General features: G+C 40.6%; 1 protein-coding gene across 5 annotated transcripts in view; it reads right to left on the bottom strand.

The window, feature by feature from the left end:
• Positions 1-18,919, bottom strand: part of CREB5 (cAMP responsive element binding protein 5) — a 420,873-nt gene that overhangs the window by 139,457 nt on the left and 262,497 nt on the right. The window contains exon 1 of one of the 5 annotated variants that reach the window (XM_083188953.1): positions 4,860-4,967. The exons of the other annotated variants lie outside the window; for them this stretch is intronic. Within the exon in view, the coding sequence (XP_083045079.1) occupies positions 4,860-4,870 (11 nt within the window). The 5' untranslated portion in view covers positions 4,871-4,967. Of the gene's footprint in view, positions 1-4,859; positions 4,968-18,919 lie in introns of those variants that run through there. 5 annotated transcript variants of the gene reach the window in all.

The raw sequence follows: 18,919 nt of genomic DNA, 5'->3' as shown, positions 1-18,919 counted from the left end.
TGCATGCATAATAATATTTTTGGCTGCTATGTAATAACTTCCTAGGTAACACAAACTGGTGTATAGTGACTGGGGGAGATAGGCTATTGCAGTGTGCACAATTGTGCTCCGCAAGGCACCATAACGGTCCATGCTTTAAGTATATCCATGGTTGAGCACCGATACATGAATCAAAATGACTGAAGTACTAATTATATCAGCTGTGCTTAACCATGGATATCCATAAAACCTGCTATTTTAGAGTGCCTTAAGGGTTGCATTCGGGAACCACTGGACTAATGTACAAACAATAAATGGGTGTCTGGATGGTGTGTAATAATCATGCGTTCAATTCCCACCATGGCCCCTACTGTGCAGAGTTTGTACATTCTTCCCATGCTTGAGTGGGTTTACTGTGGGCACTCCCGTTTCCCCCCACAATAAAAAAAATATGCTGGTACTGTAGGTTAATTGGCTCCCAATAAAATTAACCCTAGAATTAATGTGTGTGTGTACATGTGGTAGGGAATATAGATTGTAAGCTCCACTGGGGCAGGGACTGATGTGAATGTTCAAATATTCTCTATAAAGCGCTGCAGAATATGTGTGCGCTATATAAGAAACTGTTAATAAGTAAATAAATATCCTGGTGTGTGATTTCTGGAAACGCAGTGCAGAAATGTGTTGTTGCGGGCACAGATTTTGGCTGTATATTATACTGTATAATATTTCCTGTAGTTTACTGCTCAGTGCTACATACAATCCTTCCCCTAAAAATTGTTGTAGTACGAATCTCACAAATATTTACTTACAGAATTACACCTCCTAACTTTTGAACACAGCACCAAAACTTTGTATAAATTTGTGAAGGCCTTTCCTGAGTATAGTATACAGGCCTGTCAGGTAACTTTATATTATATTTACCATTACAGTCCTTAAATTACATAAAAACAGCAAAAATGGATCATCAGCATTTAAAAATAAACAAAACCCTGTTGTGTAGACTATACAACTGCTGCAAATACAGCGGCATGCACTCAGTTAGTGTCCTCAGCTGACTGAACTTTATATGTAGTGTGCGAAGAACACATTACAAGCATACTTGCTCTGTTCTAACATATTGCTTGAATGCAAGAAACTATTGTGTAAGTGGGAAATTAAACATGATATATCCAGGCTATACATTATTGGTTCAAATAAGCAGCAACTATAGCTAACTTGTTGTTCAGATATGAATAAATTAAAAATAAAGGTTTAAATTAATGTATATGTTGCCAATAGTCTTATAGTTGTATCCATTTTATTTTATATTTCAGCAATACATTGTATTATCTCTAAGAATATTTCCCTGGCAAAATACATATACATTGCAAACAGTATTGCAGAAAATATAATGTATGGATTAATATTTATGCCACAGTAAGGGCAAAAAGTGTACATTTACACTGGAACTGTAAGACCCAGGATATATATAGAATGCATCAAATATTCACATTAGATACCTAAAGTATAGCCAATCAATAGTTACACTTATAAAAATAAAATAATAATAATTCAGATTCCTATGCTAATAAACAGGCAGATCTAAATTCTGTATACATCTCTTATGACTCCTAGATAGCCAGCAATTTGTAAGTTAATTGAAAAGTACCTTCTAAGCTCACATCCAAACCTGGCACATATACTAAAGGTACGAAATCATTTGTTTAGTCATCAGAAACTATTCTGACACTATGCGGATCACAAAACACAAATAGACCTATACAAAATATTCATTTGAAATGGGTTAACCCTTTGAGTGCACACATCTCGGTGAGAAATGTGCAACATGTCTGCTAATAATGCCAGCATCGCTCGCATTTGTTATATAAATTCAAATAAAAAAATGCAGTGTAAAATAAGATATTTCCTATATAAGGTAAACATTACATGTGATTGTGATGAATCTTTGCATGACAATTTTCACACCTACAGTATTTTGACAATTTCACTTGGCACTTAAGGGGTTAATGATATATCTATTCTATACCATTTGCTCATCGTGGTTTCCAGTGTTTCAGATGTTTTTCATGATAGATATCATTGTTATTGCCTTTCATCCCTTATTTCCATTCTATAAGGACCACAACACTGTCTGTATCACAGACCCAGTCTGGCTCCTCCCTGATGCAACCATGTGCAGAAACAATACACTCAGCTCGTACCAACAATGTCAGCTCTTTAAGGCTAAATAATGCTGAGTGCCAGAAAAATAATCCATAACAATTATCATCTTTATAATAAATGAATAAAAGGTTTGTAACGAAATAGAGTGATAAAAATGTGTGATGTAAAGCTACATGTGGCGATAAGAAAACATACATTACATGGAAGTCAGCAAGTTACAACATACAGAAACATCAGGAACATCTACTGTACGACTGCAGAAATATATTTGTTACAGGAGTAAATCAGCAATAAAATATGCAGCAATTAAGACTGAAAGAATCATGGAGCAATAAGGTTCCCTCCAAGTGCATCTGATGTGGGAGCAATATTCTCATCTGCTACAAAGTGATAAGGGGAACACATTTTAGGTAAAGTGTTTAATATATTAAATGCAGATGGCAAAGGTAAGTAGTGTATGTGTAAAGATTGATGCCAGCGACAAGTTCATGTGTTTGATGTGTTTGTACAACATAAATGCAAGACACCTCAAGATACCTCGTCCAAATATAAAAATATTCCAAAATACGGAAAAATCCGTTATCCAAAATCCTTCTGGTCCCGAGCATTTTGGATAAGGGATACTCAACCTGTACAGTATATACTGTAAAAGAAAGTGTATAAACACTACAGAATTCCATAAAACAGACAATGAATTTATGACTAAGTTACGTTTACAGAACTACGTTTAACTGTCCCAGTTCTGAGAGATTTTCCGAGATAATAATCAAATCTTCCCACTGACTTTTATGCTTTCCCATTTCCTATGCTCAGTATGGGCCCTGTCGATTTCACTTAACCCCTCTGTCCTAAATCATCCACTACCAGCAATATTCTCTTTCATTTTGTTTCTGTACTTGGCATGAGGTATCTTACCCTGCTATCCTAACTCTATTTATCACTACATCTATATTTATTAATATATCCCCTCTTCACTAGTCCTGTCCCGCAATGTCTCTGGAGCGGTTCTGGAATTCTAGATTGCAAGCCCGTTTGTCATGAAACTCTATACTTCTGACTTTACACTATGAAGAGTGTTTGGTTTATGATGTTATTTTGTGTATCGCACATTTACATTATGTAATTGCAAATTGTAACTAATGTACAAAAGTCCAACATGTTGTGTTTTCCACAGAACTCCTCTGCAGTCAAATCTCCAATGGTACTGAGCAACTTTATGGCAGTAGACTGTGTCACAACACAGACAAGAGGAATGAATGGAGAACCCGCTCATCTGTCAATACACTTCCTCTCTACAAGTTGTGCTCTTGTCAGGCCAACAAGACATCCCACTGATGAGCTGGGAGGAATCGGGACTCTCTCCGCAGAATCCACTTCATTGTATTTACAAGACAGCACAGCCTTATCCTGTTGTGCTGTAAGCCAGTGTATATAAATGACACTTTTATTCATTCTCTGCACAAAACTGCTGAAAACTACAGAATAATAAAACCTGAAGAACGGGTAAGTAACAAGACACAGGTTTGTCTTCCTGCCAGTTACAACAGGTTTAATGTAGCACCTCTGGAAATTAACCTGTTCACTACTAGGTAAAGGTAGCAAAGTACAACAGAGATGTCCATTCCCTGCACAGCATGTCACTGTCACAGTTCATCACATCGCCAACAATGACATTAAATCACTTTTTAAATATTAAGACCATTAAAAAATATATGACTTTAACTTTAGAGGACAGCAGAATGTATACAGTATATGTATACACCAAATAATGGCAGGTAACACAAATAGCTCTAAGACAGATGAAACATGCTCCAGTAATTGGCCTATACTATAGCATGTGTTGGCTGTGTACCACAATGTTTCTTGTTACTACTCAGGTGAGTCATTGTTATGTGCAAGGAAACTTTCAGCTCTGTCTGTGCGAACAACGTCCCAGGAATAATATGGGGAACTGTAAACTTATCTGGAGTGGAAATCTGAGCTCACATTGTCTTACGCTGCAGTAAAGGTTTCTGCACCCTCAGGATTTCTCTAGTAAATAGGGGTTTCTTCTTATAAACCGGATTTATCTTTAAATCTTCAGCACAAAGCTCATTTTCCAATGAACTAGTTAAACTTTCACCTTCTCCCCTCCTTGACATTGGGATAAGGTGCCCGGCTTTTTTTTTTTTAACGATTTAATATTCTAAATCGTAGCAGAAAATAATTTGCAGCTGTGATAATATGCCCTCCTCTTCGCTTATTTTTCCCCCAAATCAACAATATAACATGACTTTTCCTAATAACAGATAAAAGAAGGAGTCTGTGAATAATTAGTGATGCGGGCTAAAGCCAGTTCATGTTCATGATACTGATAATAAACTATAGCCCCCAGGAGGACAGGTAACTACTTTGTAACTTTGACCCCATTCACTCTCACATTACTTAACTGGAGCCAACATGACATCACTTACTAACCATTGGTCCTTACTTATTAACCCACTAATGACTACTCATCCCTCAGCTGGAATGCACAACTTCTGTGCTGCACTCATCACTGAACGCTCTACCCCTTCCTGCTGCCTTTTAACAACACTATAGAAACTCCCTACAAAGTACACATAGAAAAGTCACTTGAGCCCGTACAATCCATGCATTGAAATATTCACAAATATAAAAAAAAAAACAACTTCATAAATGAAAAAAAAAAAGAGAAAGAAAAATGAGCAACTAACCTCATGGACATCACTGGTTCTGTATTCCCTGCTGAGGCGCAGAACACGAGAGCCCTGGAATGAGTGTATGTAGAACCAGAGCCAAAGCTTAACTAGCCTGTGTGAGTCATATCCTTCCCATTTGATTCCCCTCCAGATGGTGATGTAATGCTCTGGCCCTCTCTCTCTCCCTCTCTCTCTCCCTCTCTCTCTCACTCTCTCTCTCACTCTCTCTCTCTCTGTGCACACCACCCCTCCTTCTCATTTTTAGCTCAGTGCTGGTGAAGTCACCATTTAATTCTGGCAGAGCTGCAACAAAAAAAAACTTCAATGTAACCAAAACAGCCCAAGGCAATGTTCCAAACTTGGTGGTGCAATTGCCATTGGAAACAAGATAAACATTAAGTGAAACAGTGCCACCCCTACAAAGCCAAACAGCTGTCAAACGCATCACACTGAGTCAATGCTCCCAACTATCAGTGATATAGGAAAGCATGCCATACATTGACATTAGTAAGTGAGAGTGCAAGCATTGCAGGGGAATGATCCTCTGCTCCCTAATGAAGACTACTGCTCTCATCATCATGTACTTGCCAATGGGAGGTGTATTACATTTTCACAAAAATGTTCTAAGTGGAATGATAATGAATAAAGGATACTGTATATGCTTCAACAGAATGTGGAGTTACCACAGAAAGTCCCCATTATGCATATATGCATATAGAATAAAGGGTTATATTCGCAGAAGTGGTGACAATGAGCACTGCCATCTATAAGATGTGACACTATAACAAAGCAAGATTCATCTGAACAGCCTGTGTATCTCAACTGCAGGAATCACACATTTGGGTACTATTACAGGTCAGATGCTTCTCCAGTTGTAAACTTTTGTGTCATTCATTTGTTATGGCCTTAAAATTGTTGAAAATCCATTATGTTAATATACTCTTATTTTATTTTATTTCTTTTTTGGGGAGGAGGAAAGATGTTCTGTATGCATTCTGTTATTCTGGGTTGTAACTGTCATACATGTGTACTACATTATGTTAAACTGTTTTGAACTTTTCAATAAAATGTTATTTAAAAGAAAAAATTGTTGAAAATCTATAAATGTAAAACAAAACATATATACTTGTGTGCTTCTGTATGTATTTATATATATATATATATATATATATATAGACTTGTATGTTTGGCCGGGCACGACCTCCAAATAAACTGCTGGTTGGTTGCCTTCGTCCTTTTAATGTAGACTTCTGTGGGGTAATGACGCGGCACTCCAAACTTGTAAATTTCCAATTTCTTTATTGAGACAAACAGCAACGTTTCAATGCAGGTGCATGATGAAAATCCACCTGCATTGAAACGTTGCTGTTTGTCTCAATAAAGAAATTGGAAATTTACAAGTTTGGAGTGCCGCGTCATTACCCCACAGAAGTCTATATATATATATATATATATATATATATATATATATATATATATATATATATATATATATATATATATATATATATATATATATATATATATATATGTGAGAAAAGGTGATCCTTGTAGTAGTAAAGAACAATAACTGACCGCAGGGTGTGATTTGGCATCATGTCCCATGGTGAATTGTTGCTCGTTTTTGCTATGAGTGCTGCCTTATCTCACATGTTCTGTTATCTGCAACCCAGACATGGGCTACAGAAGGATGGCAGATGCGGAGTATGATTTCCTCACAAGTGGAGCACTGCTTCCTCCATTAAATATATATATATATATATATAGAGAGAGAGATTTATTATTTCCAGGGCCGGTGCCAGGCACTGGAGCGCCCCAGGTGGGGACAGGGGGGGCCGGCACCCTGGCACCCCCTGTGATGTGGTGCGGGCCACCGCGGTGCTCCACGGAGGGGGAGAAGGCAGCTCACCTTCATCCAGGGGGGGGAACCTGCTCCCAACTTCAGCCCTCCAGTGGCCGGCGCTCTAGGCAAATGCCTAAAGCTGCCTAGTGGTGGCGCCGGCCCTGATTATTTCATATTTCCACTATGAAGTTTGGTGTATTAAATGTGAACGAGGAACTGTGATGCTTATGGCACTAGTTGACAGATATGTGCAGAAATAAATAGACATTCTAGGGTTAATTTTGTTGGAAGCCAATTACCCTAACAGTATATTTTTGGATTGTGGGAGGAAACCAGAACACCCGGAGAAAACCCACGCAAGTATGGGGAGAATTTATAAATATATATAGCAGTCTGTAGATAGCACATACAGGGCAGCACTCACCCGGATTTCTAATCAATTAGAATTTGGCTTTGGTATTTGTAATCCATCATTTCAAATATTTTATTAGATTTTTCCCAGGGAATGGGGATAAATGCATTACAAAACAGTCTTACCTTAAATAGTAAAATACACCAGTGAAATGACCCAGGACAGTGCTCGACTGGCTCAGAGTTTGTGACATCACCCGCAACCGTGGTTTCCGTCTTATGGAACGCAGCACTTGGAGCACAGCATCCACGGTAGAACACCACGGGGTGGTATGCAGTCAACCTGAAAATCCGCTGTTGCCTGCGGCAGTTATCAGGTTAACAGTGAAAAAAAGAAGAAAACTAAACACCAACATTTTACATTTTACAATGTGGTATCAAACACACGCTCAACTAATAACATAATCAATCTGATTGGACTAATTATTATATCACAAACTATAACATGATTAAATCACAAAGCGCAACTTCATATCCACTTCAAAATATAGCAATAGCAAATAAAGTGAAACCATCAAACCCTTAAAAAAGGGGAAAAATAAGAAAAAAAGCCATATTTGTCAGTACTGAATATTTCACAATTAATGCAAGAACAATTAAGCACAATCCTATATGCATATAGGATTGTGCTTAATTGTTCTTGTATTAATTGTGACATTTTCAATCCCGACAAATATGCCTTTTTTTCTTATTTAATAAGTGCCCTCGGCGCTATTAATGTTTTCTATTGCCAATGATGGGTTAATGTTACTCAATTTCCCCTTTCTTTAAGGGTTTGATGGTTTCACTTTATTTGCTATTGCTATTTTTTTAAGTGGATATGAAGTTGCGGTTTGTGAATTAATCACAATGGTATAGTCTGTGATTTAATAATTACTCCAATCAGATTGCTTATAATATTAGTTGAGCATATGTTTGATACCACATTGTAAAATGTTTGTGTTTAATTCATCAAGCCGGTCTTATTGTACCGTATATATACATTTATATATAGTATCCAAAGGGTCCGACACTCCCAATACAAATAGGTAGCTGTGGCCGGTGCCTGCACAATAATGAATGTCCAGATAATGGTGGGTGCGGCACTCGGCGCTGAATGAATGAATAGACACCAACAACAGTGGTACGACAACATTTCAGTTGTATTGTCACAACTTTTTTCAAGTCACATGTGACTTGAAAAAAGTTGTGACAATACAACTGAAACGTTGTCGTACCACTGTTGTTGGTGTCTATTCATTCATTCAGCGCCAAGTGCCGCACCCACCATTATCTGTACATATATATATATATATATATATAGAGAGAGAGAGAGAGAGAGAGAGAGAGAGAGAGAGAGAGAGAGAGAGAGATACACTGCTCAAAAATATAAAAGGGAACACTTAAACAACACAATGTAACTCCATTTACTGTAGGAAGCAACACTGATTGACAATCAATTTTATAGGCAATTAGCAAGACACCCACAATAAAGGAGTTGTACTGCAGGTGGTGACCACAGACCACTTCTCAGCTCCTATGCTTTCTGGCTGATGTTTTGGTCACTTTTGAAAGCTGGCGGTGCTTTCACTCTAGTGGTAGATGAGACGGAGTCTACAACCCACACAAGTGGCTCAGGTAGTGCAGCTCATTCAGGATGGCACATCAATGCGAGCTGTGGCAAGAAGGTTTGCTGTGTCTGTCAGCGTTCAGATCTAGGATGTGTTATTTTAGCATTCCCTTTATTTTTTTGAGCATTGTATATAGATATATTATATATACCTTTATCTACAGTTAAAGCTGTGATTGTCTCTGTTACTGTGTGGATGACATAGTTGCATAGACCATTGGTAGAAGTATTTCACCTAGCCAGTAACAACAGAGCAACTGTGGTGATCACACTCTGTGGGAACCCACATACAGTACATCTACATCAACATACTTGTGGGCAATGTGCCATTTGTGTACTTGGGTTTCTGCCTGGCATAGTCATCTGGGGGCACGACTACACTCTATTTAACACATATATGGTACTGGGAGCATTTTACACATTCTACTTTTACATGACATTGCCAGCATCCTATATAATACAGGACTAATGCTGCTCCTCACCTCTGTGAGGGTAATTCAACTGTTTTGTGCATAAGCCGCCTCTAGATGGCACCAGATCGAGCAAGGCAAGTGTTGCTCCATCTGAGCGCTGACGTTACCGTTATGATGTTCCATTGTTTCGATAGGCAGATAACTTTTTTTTTATTGGTATGGGCCAAACAAGTGAGTTACCCTGGGGCCCCAACAAACATAATTTGGTCCTGGCATGAGCAAATAATAGGGTAGTACTTTACTACCTTAAATTGTATTTAACGTTTTCAAGTACTGTACATATATATATATATATATATATATATATATTTGGAAGAATGATGTCACTCACCAGTCTTGGTAGCAGTCAAACTGTTTTAATCAGGCAACATGGCAGAGGGTACAGAGCATAAAAGTTTCGGTCCTCCTCTGGGACCTTTGACAAAGGTCCCAGAGGAGGACCGAAACGTCGATGCTCTGTACCCTCTGCCATGTTGCCTGATTAAAACAGTTTGACTGCTACCAAGACTGGTGAGTGACATCATTCTTCCAAATATGCATTCACCATATGGTTTGGAATATAACCTATGCTCATAGATGTTCACCCCAGCAACAAGTTTGATTGCCAGATGAGAGTGCCAGCCATATGGACTATATATATATATATATATATATATATATATATATATATATATATATACACAGTATATATAAATAGAGCAAGGCAGGCAAATTTTCAACAACTTATTACAATTAATGTTTGAATATGGAATTTGTCAAATCTTAAGCAGTATCATTTGTTTTAGCAAATTTAATATTATCTTTTTTTTACTTTTAGTATTATTTATTATCCGATCATACCTTCTAGCATTATTGATATTGTGAGCTGTGCTTTTCAGCAGTTGCCCAGGCCACCACAATGCACCACATAAAACCCTCATGCCACACAGCCTAGCTATCCTGCCTTGTGCACTGAATTAGCCCTAAGGATTGCACTCCCCAGATGACTGGTAGTGAGAGATTTGCCAGGTAGTGACAAAATGCTATACCAAGCTAATGGGTTAATGCAAAAGCGATTCAAATGCTGCAAAGGTTGGATCTCTGGGCAGCGAGAAAGCCCCTTGTGTGCCATGTCCATTTCCTTTCCACTAAAAACAAAAGATCAGACTGCGCTGGGTTAGTGGCTTTTAGAAGTTGCTGCTGAGTTCCTAGGGTGTACTACATGATACCTTTACTCTGTCTTTTCCTGAAGAAGCCTGAAGTGCAGGCGAAACGCGTTGATTACAGAGCAATGGATCCCTCCACATGCTGAACTATACAGCTGAAGCGACAGGAGAGATCTCCTCTGTTGGCAGACACGGATTGATCCCTGGGAACCACAGCCACTGAGCACGGTAACTCATGCCTCCTTCATGAGCCTTTTGGATTATACATGGAAAGCCCCCTTTTCTTTCATTACTAAATAATTTTTAAATGCTAAAGGACTGAGGGGCAGATTGATTAAGCTCGGTGAAGTGATAACTTGTGAAGTTACAGGTTTGGCTTGAAAAATGACAGCTGATTAGCCGGTTATAAAACCAGACACTTTATCACTTCACCTATACATATAACAACCCATCCCCACCCCACACATGCTGAGTGCTGTGCTACTGCTGCTGCCTACCTTGTCCTTCCCCAGCAGTCCAGCTCAGCATCAGTCCTCGGCCCCCTGGCCATGTGCGCTGCGGTAGCGTAAGGGCTGGCATTCCCTCACTAATGAGGCGGTGTCTGTCATTCCCAGCACCTCCGCCCCGTGATGTGAGCGTGAGCAGGGGGAAGCGGGCCTGCTGAGTCCTCCTGCATGGCACCTTGGGAGATGTAGTCTTCTTGGCCAGCCACTCCCCCTCTCAGCTAACGCTGCCGCAGTGGCGCAACTATAACACATGCCCCCGCCGATAATTTGGCAGCACCCATGCCTCTCCCCCCCCGGCCGCCCGTGCGCCCCCCCCGTGCCCCCAGCTGCCAGTACCCACAAAACTTGTCATCGGTGCAGTCCCGGCTCCCCTCCTGGCTTCTGCTATGAAAAACGGACCATAACAAACTGTCCACCCCCCTACAGCAGACAGTTTCAGAGAACTGTCTGCTATATGGGGGCGGACATTTTATGATGGTCCGTCCATCCGAAGCCGGAGGGGAGCCGGGACCGCAGTGAATACCAGTAAATCTGCGAGTCTGTGGCAGCGTTAAAATAGCCCCGCAGCCCCCCGGCGCCTGCATTTACACAGTGCCTCCCTGCTACCGTGGGGGCTGCGGGGCTATTGTCACGCCACTGCGCTGCTGGAAGAGCAGCCAACAGTACAACTGTGAAACTACAAATAACAAACTACAACTCCCAGAGTCGGAGGAGCTGGCTACAAAAAAAAAGGGTACATTCGGTGCAGTAAGATTAAGCCGGTACAGACCATTGAAAAACGGTACTGTACCGGCTAAATTGGTACAGTTTGAGGGTATGTATATGTGTGTTCATGTGTTTTGTCCAGTATACCGGTATTAGGCCACAAACCCCGCTTTTTAATTTTTAAATATCGTTATTATGTGAACTATTTGATTAAATAAAAAATGTACTCTGCGAACCATAGAGACTGTAAGTATTTTTGTTCAACTAGTATTAAACCGTGTAGGTTTGCGCAAGAGGATCCATTTCTTGTTCTTACCGTTTCATTTTCACGTTAGTAATGGCACCTGAATTTGAACACTTCGGTGGCTGAAGTAGACCCAAAAGTGTTCAGATTGCTATGGGGCACCGAACACTTTTCTGAAAATCTCGGGCCGCCGGATAGTAAGTCTGCTGCCACGCATACTCGCACCCACAAGTACATTGTGCTCAGTTGGACTGACCACTTAATGTACTTCATTCATAAAAAAATTATTTCTCCATAAATGGAAGCAAGGAGCCCAAGTGCATATATACTACTGCTAAGAAAGCTCACAGGATCTCCAATGCTGTCAGCAGGGATCACGCCAGGGTAGGGTGATCTGTCACTGTTATAGTGTGACCACCGATGTCTGGCCTAGGCCAGTTTACGGCTTTTGCTGGGGAACTGCATGCTGTGCATCCCCTCTACATTAGACATTATTTCACATGTTTATGTATTTTCACTTTGGCTTATAACCTATAACCACATTTTAATACACCACAAGAATGTTGTTAAAAATGGTGATATATAATGGAATGAATACATTTTAAAGCACTTAGGTGTATATATGTAGCACCGCAGATATATCATGCTGTTTTCCATAGTCGGTCCAATTCTGTGAAAGCTATAAATCATTAGTGTGAATAAAACCTTGCTTATAAATTCCTATGTTCCTTCATGTAGCTTCTCAATTGAGCACTGTATATGAACAAGAATCGTCACTATCACTTTTGTAAAAATAAACGCAATAAGAAACGTGTTAATATGTCTGTAAGTCCTGCCCGATAGTTCATTTCTGGCCATGCTCTCAGGACACGCCCATTTTATCTAGATTGAACAACATGGACATCATCATTTCACCATATTCCCAATCTGCTAAATCAGACCTTGTTGGTTTTTGACGCTATAGGTGAATACTTTGAATGGCCATAATTATACTACTAGGACAGATTAGCTGAAAGCTACCCAATGTATCAATGTCAGGTTAGCAATAGAGAGTTAGAATACCATGGATACTAGCTAAGCTCTCTCGAAACAAACGTCCCGAAAGCTAGTCTTTTACCTTGTGATTGCCTCTGTGTTTCTGTGTTTGCAAAAGAGATGTATTATCACTCGCTGCATGCAGATGGCAGTGTTTCAGTTACACACGGACATTATATATAAGATAATGAAATAAAGGCGCTGGCAAACAATATGGTAGCAATATGTTTGATCAGGGTCAGCTATAGTGTTGCACCCTCACCCCTGATGCTTATTACTGTACAGTACATTGGTAAATAGGATGCGTTCACACATAACTCTACTGACTGGGACTGTGCCTATTGTCTGTATACAAGTGCCACTCATTTCCAATGGAAGAGGCTTCTGGCTGCTTCTCTATCATCTAAGGAAGAGGCCATGGAGGCAATTAGACTCTGGGAGCAAGATGTAATGTATTGCGAATCCAGCGTTATGCTGTCTGAACCCTGAGGGTTTTTAAAAGGGGCATCTTTATAAGGCAAAACCATGCCTTGCAAATGAGGCACCTTTAAGAAGGCTTCCTAGTTTGGCCGTCATCCTGCACAGTGGCCGGCCTTGCAATGCAATACAACCTCTCTGGATAAGAGACAGTGGGGTTGATTTTAGTTTGATTGGTCCCCGTTGTACTCACACTGGGTACCAATGTTTTGCCTCTGTGCAATTGTATATTCACATTGGCGCATGTGCAGGGCTACTGAGCAGATGCTTTTGGTGACTTGCACAGTCGCCGAGACATTCGCACATGGGAGCGGGATGGAGACGGGGGGATGCGGTCATTTGGTCTACAGCATGATGGTCGACAGTCATTAGGTTGACACCATTGGGTCGACATGGGAAAAGGTCGACATGAGTATAGGTCGACATAGGAAAAGGTTGACATGGTTCTAGGTCGAAAGGACATTAGTTTGACAGATCATTAGTTCGACATGTCATTAGTTCGATAGTGTCTAGGTCGACAGTCAAAAGGTTGACATCGAGTTTTTCACTGTTTTTGAGCCGACATGTGCCGACAGGCAGTATTTCATGCCCTACCATCTACTAGGGCATGGTGGGAGAATAAAATGGTGTGCCGAAGCATGGCGAGGGCAAAAAGCCATGTGAGGGGATGAGGTGCACTTTAAACTGTGTCCATGTTGACTGTGTTGACATTTTGGGTAATAAAACAGTGAAAAACCCCATGTCGACCTTTTGACTGTCGACCTAGACACTGTCGAACTAATGGCCCTTTGACCAAGAACCACGTTGACCTTTTCCCATGTCCTAGACCCATGTCAACCTTTTCCCATGTCGACCTAATGGTGTCGACCTAATGAATGTCGACCATCATGCAGTAGACCAAATGATCCCAACCCGAGACGGGCAGGGGGCATTCACATGGGGACGCCCAGCATTTCCTGGCTGTACCCACAAAAACGGTGGGTGTCCCCATGTGAACACAGGCAGTCCGATGGCTTCCACGACTGACTTATATTTGCGAAAAGGGGAAAAACCATTCGATGGTCGGCAACCATCAAATTATTTTGCCCAAATACATTACCCTGCGAATGGAAGTTTATGAAAAACATCTGTTCAATGCGGGGGGGCAGCCATTCAGTGTTTGTGGCACCTTTAAGCGTTGGCTTGAGTTGCATGTAATATGGAATGAGGACACATTACACAATTTACACCATAGAATACAAGCGAGGCAGGCTACTAACACCTCTTACATAACCTATGAGCAGTGCAATGCGTCAGATTAGGCAGGGCCTCACCTGTCATACTTCAGTATACGCTACAGTTTTGACTGTAAAAATGTTAGAATAATGCAAAGAAGATATTTCTTACTGTAAAATCTCATCTTTGTAATATTCTAATCATTTGGTAGTCAAAACTAGCCTGTCCCTCTAGCTTAAACTTGGGAGACATTTAAATGTATTTTTATTTCGTACCATTTTCAAATCTATTTAATTATTGTTGAAAAAAACTAGAACCTGTACATTTTATTCTCACCTTCTCTGTGTAAATCCTATTACATTAAGAGACTTCAGTTACCCATGGCAACAAAGTATTTTACCATCTACATATCTCATCCCGCTCTTCAGCTGTCCTGTAGGACAGTGATATCTCCATTTTGTGTGAATTTATTGATTAAGTGCACACTGTTTATGGGCAGCAGGCTCCAACAGAGTGACAAGGCCATAAATGCAGCAAATGAACGACTCGAGATCATTTTCTTTGCCTGACACGTAAAGATATATATGTAGTTTTCTTTGTGAGAGGGCACATTTAATTGAATTAGGAAATTGTAAGAACACAGTAAACTCCACTCTTCTGTATAGAAATGAGTTTTATAGCCAGGTCATGCTCCTTTTTGTGAGCTCTAGCCGCACCAGTTAATTTGGAAGAAGAGAGATATTAGGGTACAGGTGACTGGCTATAATTATTGCTGGCGCCGGTGTACACTGCTTCTAACATCACATTTTTCATGGAGAAATGATCGCTATTTAATACTTGAATGAATAATTAACTTCTGAAAAGTACATTATAACTTAGATAAAATGAATAACGTCATTATGTGACAAGATCAGACAAAATGTGTTCGTCATTAGATGGCTGCTTTATTCTGTGACCTCTGCCATTTTGTTGTTGTTCTGATAACTCATAATATGTAATGTTTACCAATAAGGCAAGAGCGACGGCAACAGAAGATAGAGTATGCAGCTTTTTCACTTTCATTATTAAAGTGACCGTTTTCTGTCATAACGAAAACAGCACATTTCCAAAAATCGTAATATTTATTTGAGATGGTCAAAGTGAGACAATTTGTTATGAAGAGACATGTGCATACTAATGTGCTCTTCTGTAAGCAGTGCTGTGCACCTAAATGGTTTATTCTTATACAATATTCCACACAATTGACAACACTTAATTAGAGCCTTATTTATTAGGATTGCACTTATTGCATTCATTTAACAATTATTTTATTGCCATGGAAAAATCTAGTCAGAGCAACAAGATTTGCTTATCAGTCCATATTATACCTCTCAACTTTAGCCGACAGGCAATCAGGACTTGCCGCGCCAGAGACGTGAATATGGATGAAAAAAAGGATAAGGTATCCATTAGGTGGGGTATTGGGAGGGAGGCTTCGGTGGGGGAGCATGGTCTAGCTCTGCAGGTCACTCGGGGGGCTGCCAGCTCTTCCTAAGTAGCTGTAGTTTGTGGGTGGGACACTGCGACATGTGGGTGGGACAGCGGGACACTGTACAATTAGCACATAGCACATTTTGCCCCACCTGGGAGCTGCTGGCTATGTCCCCAGACCGTGAGGCTGCATGAATAGACGCTATTCACAGGGGACAGGGGGGACTCCCAATTGACCCCCCACCGCGGGACACTGCAGGCCTTGGGAGGGACACGGGAACGTCCCAAAAAAATGGGACGTTCCCGCGATAAGCGGGAAAGTAGGGAGGTATGCTATTACACAGATAAAAAAGAGTAAAAAGAAACAAAACTGTTTGTTTACATAATTTTTTTATTTGATCAAAAGATGTTATAGGGGCCAGAACCTACTTCACATGTGCAGGTCCCGGGGGGCATGGGGCCTGCTTCAGACCTGTTCGCAAGGCTGCAATTTTTTTCAGATGGACAAAACCATGCTGCACTGCAGATGGGGCAGATGTAACATGTGCAGCGAGAGTTAGATAGTTATTTTGTTTCTGTGCAGAGTAAATACTGGCTGATTTATCTTATGCTGCAATTTGGATTTCAGTTTGAATACACCTCACCCAAATCTAACTCTCTCTGCACATGTTACTTCTGCCCCACCTGCAGTGAAGCACGGTTTTGTCCATCTGCAAAAATTGCAGCACTGCTAACAGGTCTGAATTAGGCCCTTGGTGTCCATGCCATGTTCCTAGGAGGGTTGTGCAGTGCTACCGAAGGAGAGGTAAGTATATAAATAGCTGCAAGATGTGCAGTGCGGGATCTGCAACCATTATACAGTACTGTACACACAATGCACACATGCAACCCATGTCATGCTATGTTTTATCTACGCTTTTATTTGAGATCTGAAATGGAAAAAAAAGTTATTTTTGAGTGGTCTGATGTGTTAATGTTATCCAGAACAGACACGGCAGCAGTATTATGTACAAGTAGGCTCCCCCGTGCTTCTGCCAGCAAGAGATGGAAATACTTAACACTTGTGAGGTTATTGTCTGCAGTAATCCACTTAATATGCTCTTTAATAAATTGGCCCCATATCTACAAACACCAAACAGCACTTAAAATATAAATATTTACAGTATGAATCCTAGTATACTTTTTGGACTTGTATAGACAATTTTAGAAGCCAGCTAAATAGTAAACAGACCTAAATATCACACACCAAAAAGGGAAAATTGACAATACTATAATTGAGAGCAAGGTTACTGAGACATCTGTTTGGGCCCGCTGCAAGAGTGGATGCATAACCAATTGTGGGGGTGGGAAAACACCCTACTCAATCTTATGTGTACTGCTATAAATATCAGCTGGTAGCAGAGGACATGCTGTAGCTTCATAGCTAACCCAGGCTCCCCCCCGTACCCTACTAGGTAGTTTTGTGTCACTCACCCATCTTACCCTACTAACTGGGCAGTAAAGGTAGCCATACACAATATGGACCTTTTTCACATGATTTTGACGCATCGGACCAATAAAATGTGTGAAAGGTGCCATATCATGTGTTTTACCTCCAGATCTGAAGCACACGGGACTGCGCACACAGGATCAGATCCGGAGATTGACATGGGTGCCACAAGGATTTGTTGGATCCTGTGGCAGTCATGACATTGCATACATTGTACGATATATTGTATGCGGTACCAGGCAGGAGCTGTTCTGCCCCCTATTGCAGTGGTTAGCAGGGCTCCCGCGACAGAAGTGATTATGCAGCAGCGACTGCACTATAAAGCTCGATTGGAAGAGCTACGGTCATACTGGGAACCACTGTGAAATAGCAGGTGCCCTTTTGGGGCTTGAGGCCTAGAGGCAGGAGTCTCCATTGCCTCTGAGAGTTACGCCCCTGACATTGACTATCAGTAGGTGCAGCTTGCCTGCACTGGATAACAGAGGAGGCCTATTGCAGCATGATGCTGGAGTGTGTGAGAAGGAACAGAGGAAGCTCCCCAAGGAATAGGACATGCCTTGGGGGGGACTGGGTTTGGTGCAGACATTGTTTTCTAAACTGTAGGGTGGCTCATTACATTCTATACCAGGGGGGGCACAAATAATGTGCCTACAGATGGCATGGTTTCTAAATGTGCCTGTATCCTCTGTGCATGCATTGTGGGTATAATTGCCGCTGATGTGTGCCACCGTGAATAGGTCCACCAGGGTTCACAGTTACAAAATTACTAATAAGTGGAGCAGCACATTTTAGATAAGGGGAAGAGGTTTGCAATGCCCTAATAAATGTATTATTATTTATGGTACATGAAGCAAGAATGTGGTAGGGAAGAACCCTTGGGTCTCCTCAGCTGCTTTGTATAGAGAGCCCAGGCAGTGCAATAGTTAATAGTTACAGACAGTCTGCTGCTCCAGGCTGTCCCTGTTCTAAATAATACAGGTGTTAGCACTGTCAGAATATTTAATTTTTATTTTAGCTCGCCTGCTGACCTTCTTTAATTTATCAGGGATATAAGTCAACATTGACGTGTTGCTGAATTATACAACAAAGACAACACTTGGCGCCTTCATTGTGGTTATTAAATGTAATTTATTAAGCCAATATTTCACTCTGAGAAAGGGCCTTCTGGAGTCTTTAGCACTTTAACTCCGTAAAGTACAACCGAATGGCCTCTTGTTGCTGGTAATGTTATTCAAACCACTACAGCCAGCAATCTGTTTGTGAACTTCTGTGCGATTTTCAGTCAGATGATGAATTTAGAGCATAGTAACTATAAAAGACATATAGATTACTAAAGTGTGAAATTTGGACTTCTTAGTAAATAATAAGGAATAGACTATGAGTAAATGAGTTCTACAAATGCAATAAGGCCATAAAACATGCATATGTATTTTATCTTATATTTTTATTTGTA

The sequence above is a fragment of the Crinia signifera genome, chromosome 5 (genome assembly GCF_055691185.1).
Source record: "Crinia signifera chromosome 5, ASM5569118v1, whole genome shotgun sequence".
NCBI classification, from domain to species: Eukaryota; Metazoa; Chordata; class Amphibia; order Anura; family Myobatrachidae; genus Crinia; species Crinia signifera.
Note: the sequence above shows the minus strand (reverse complement) of the source record. Positions and strands in the feature narration are given on the sequence as shown.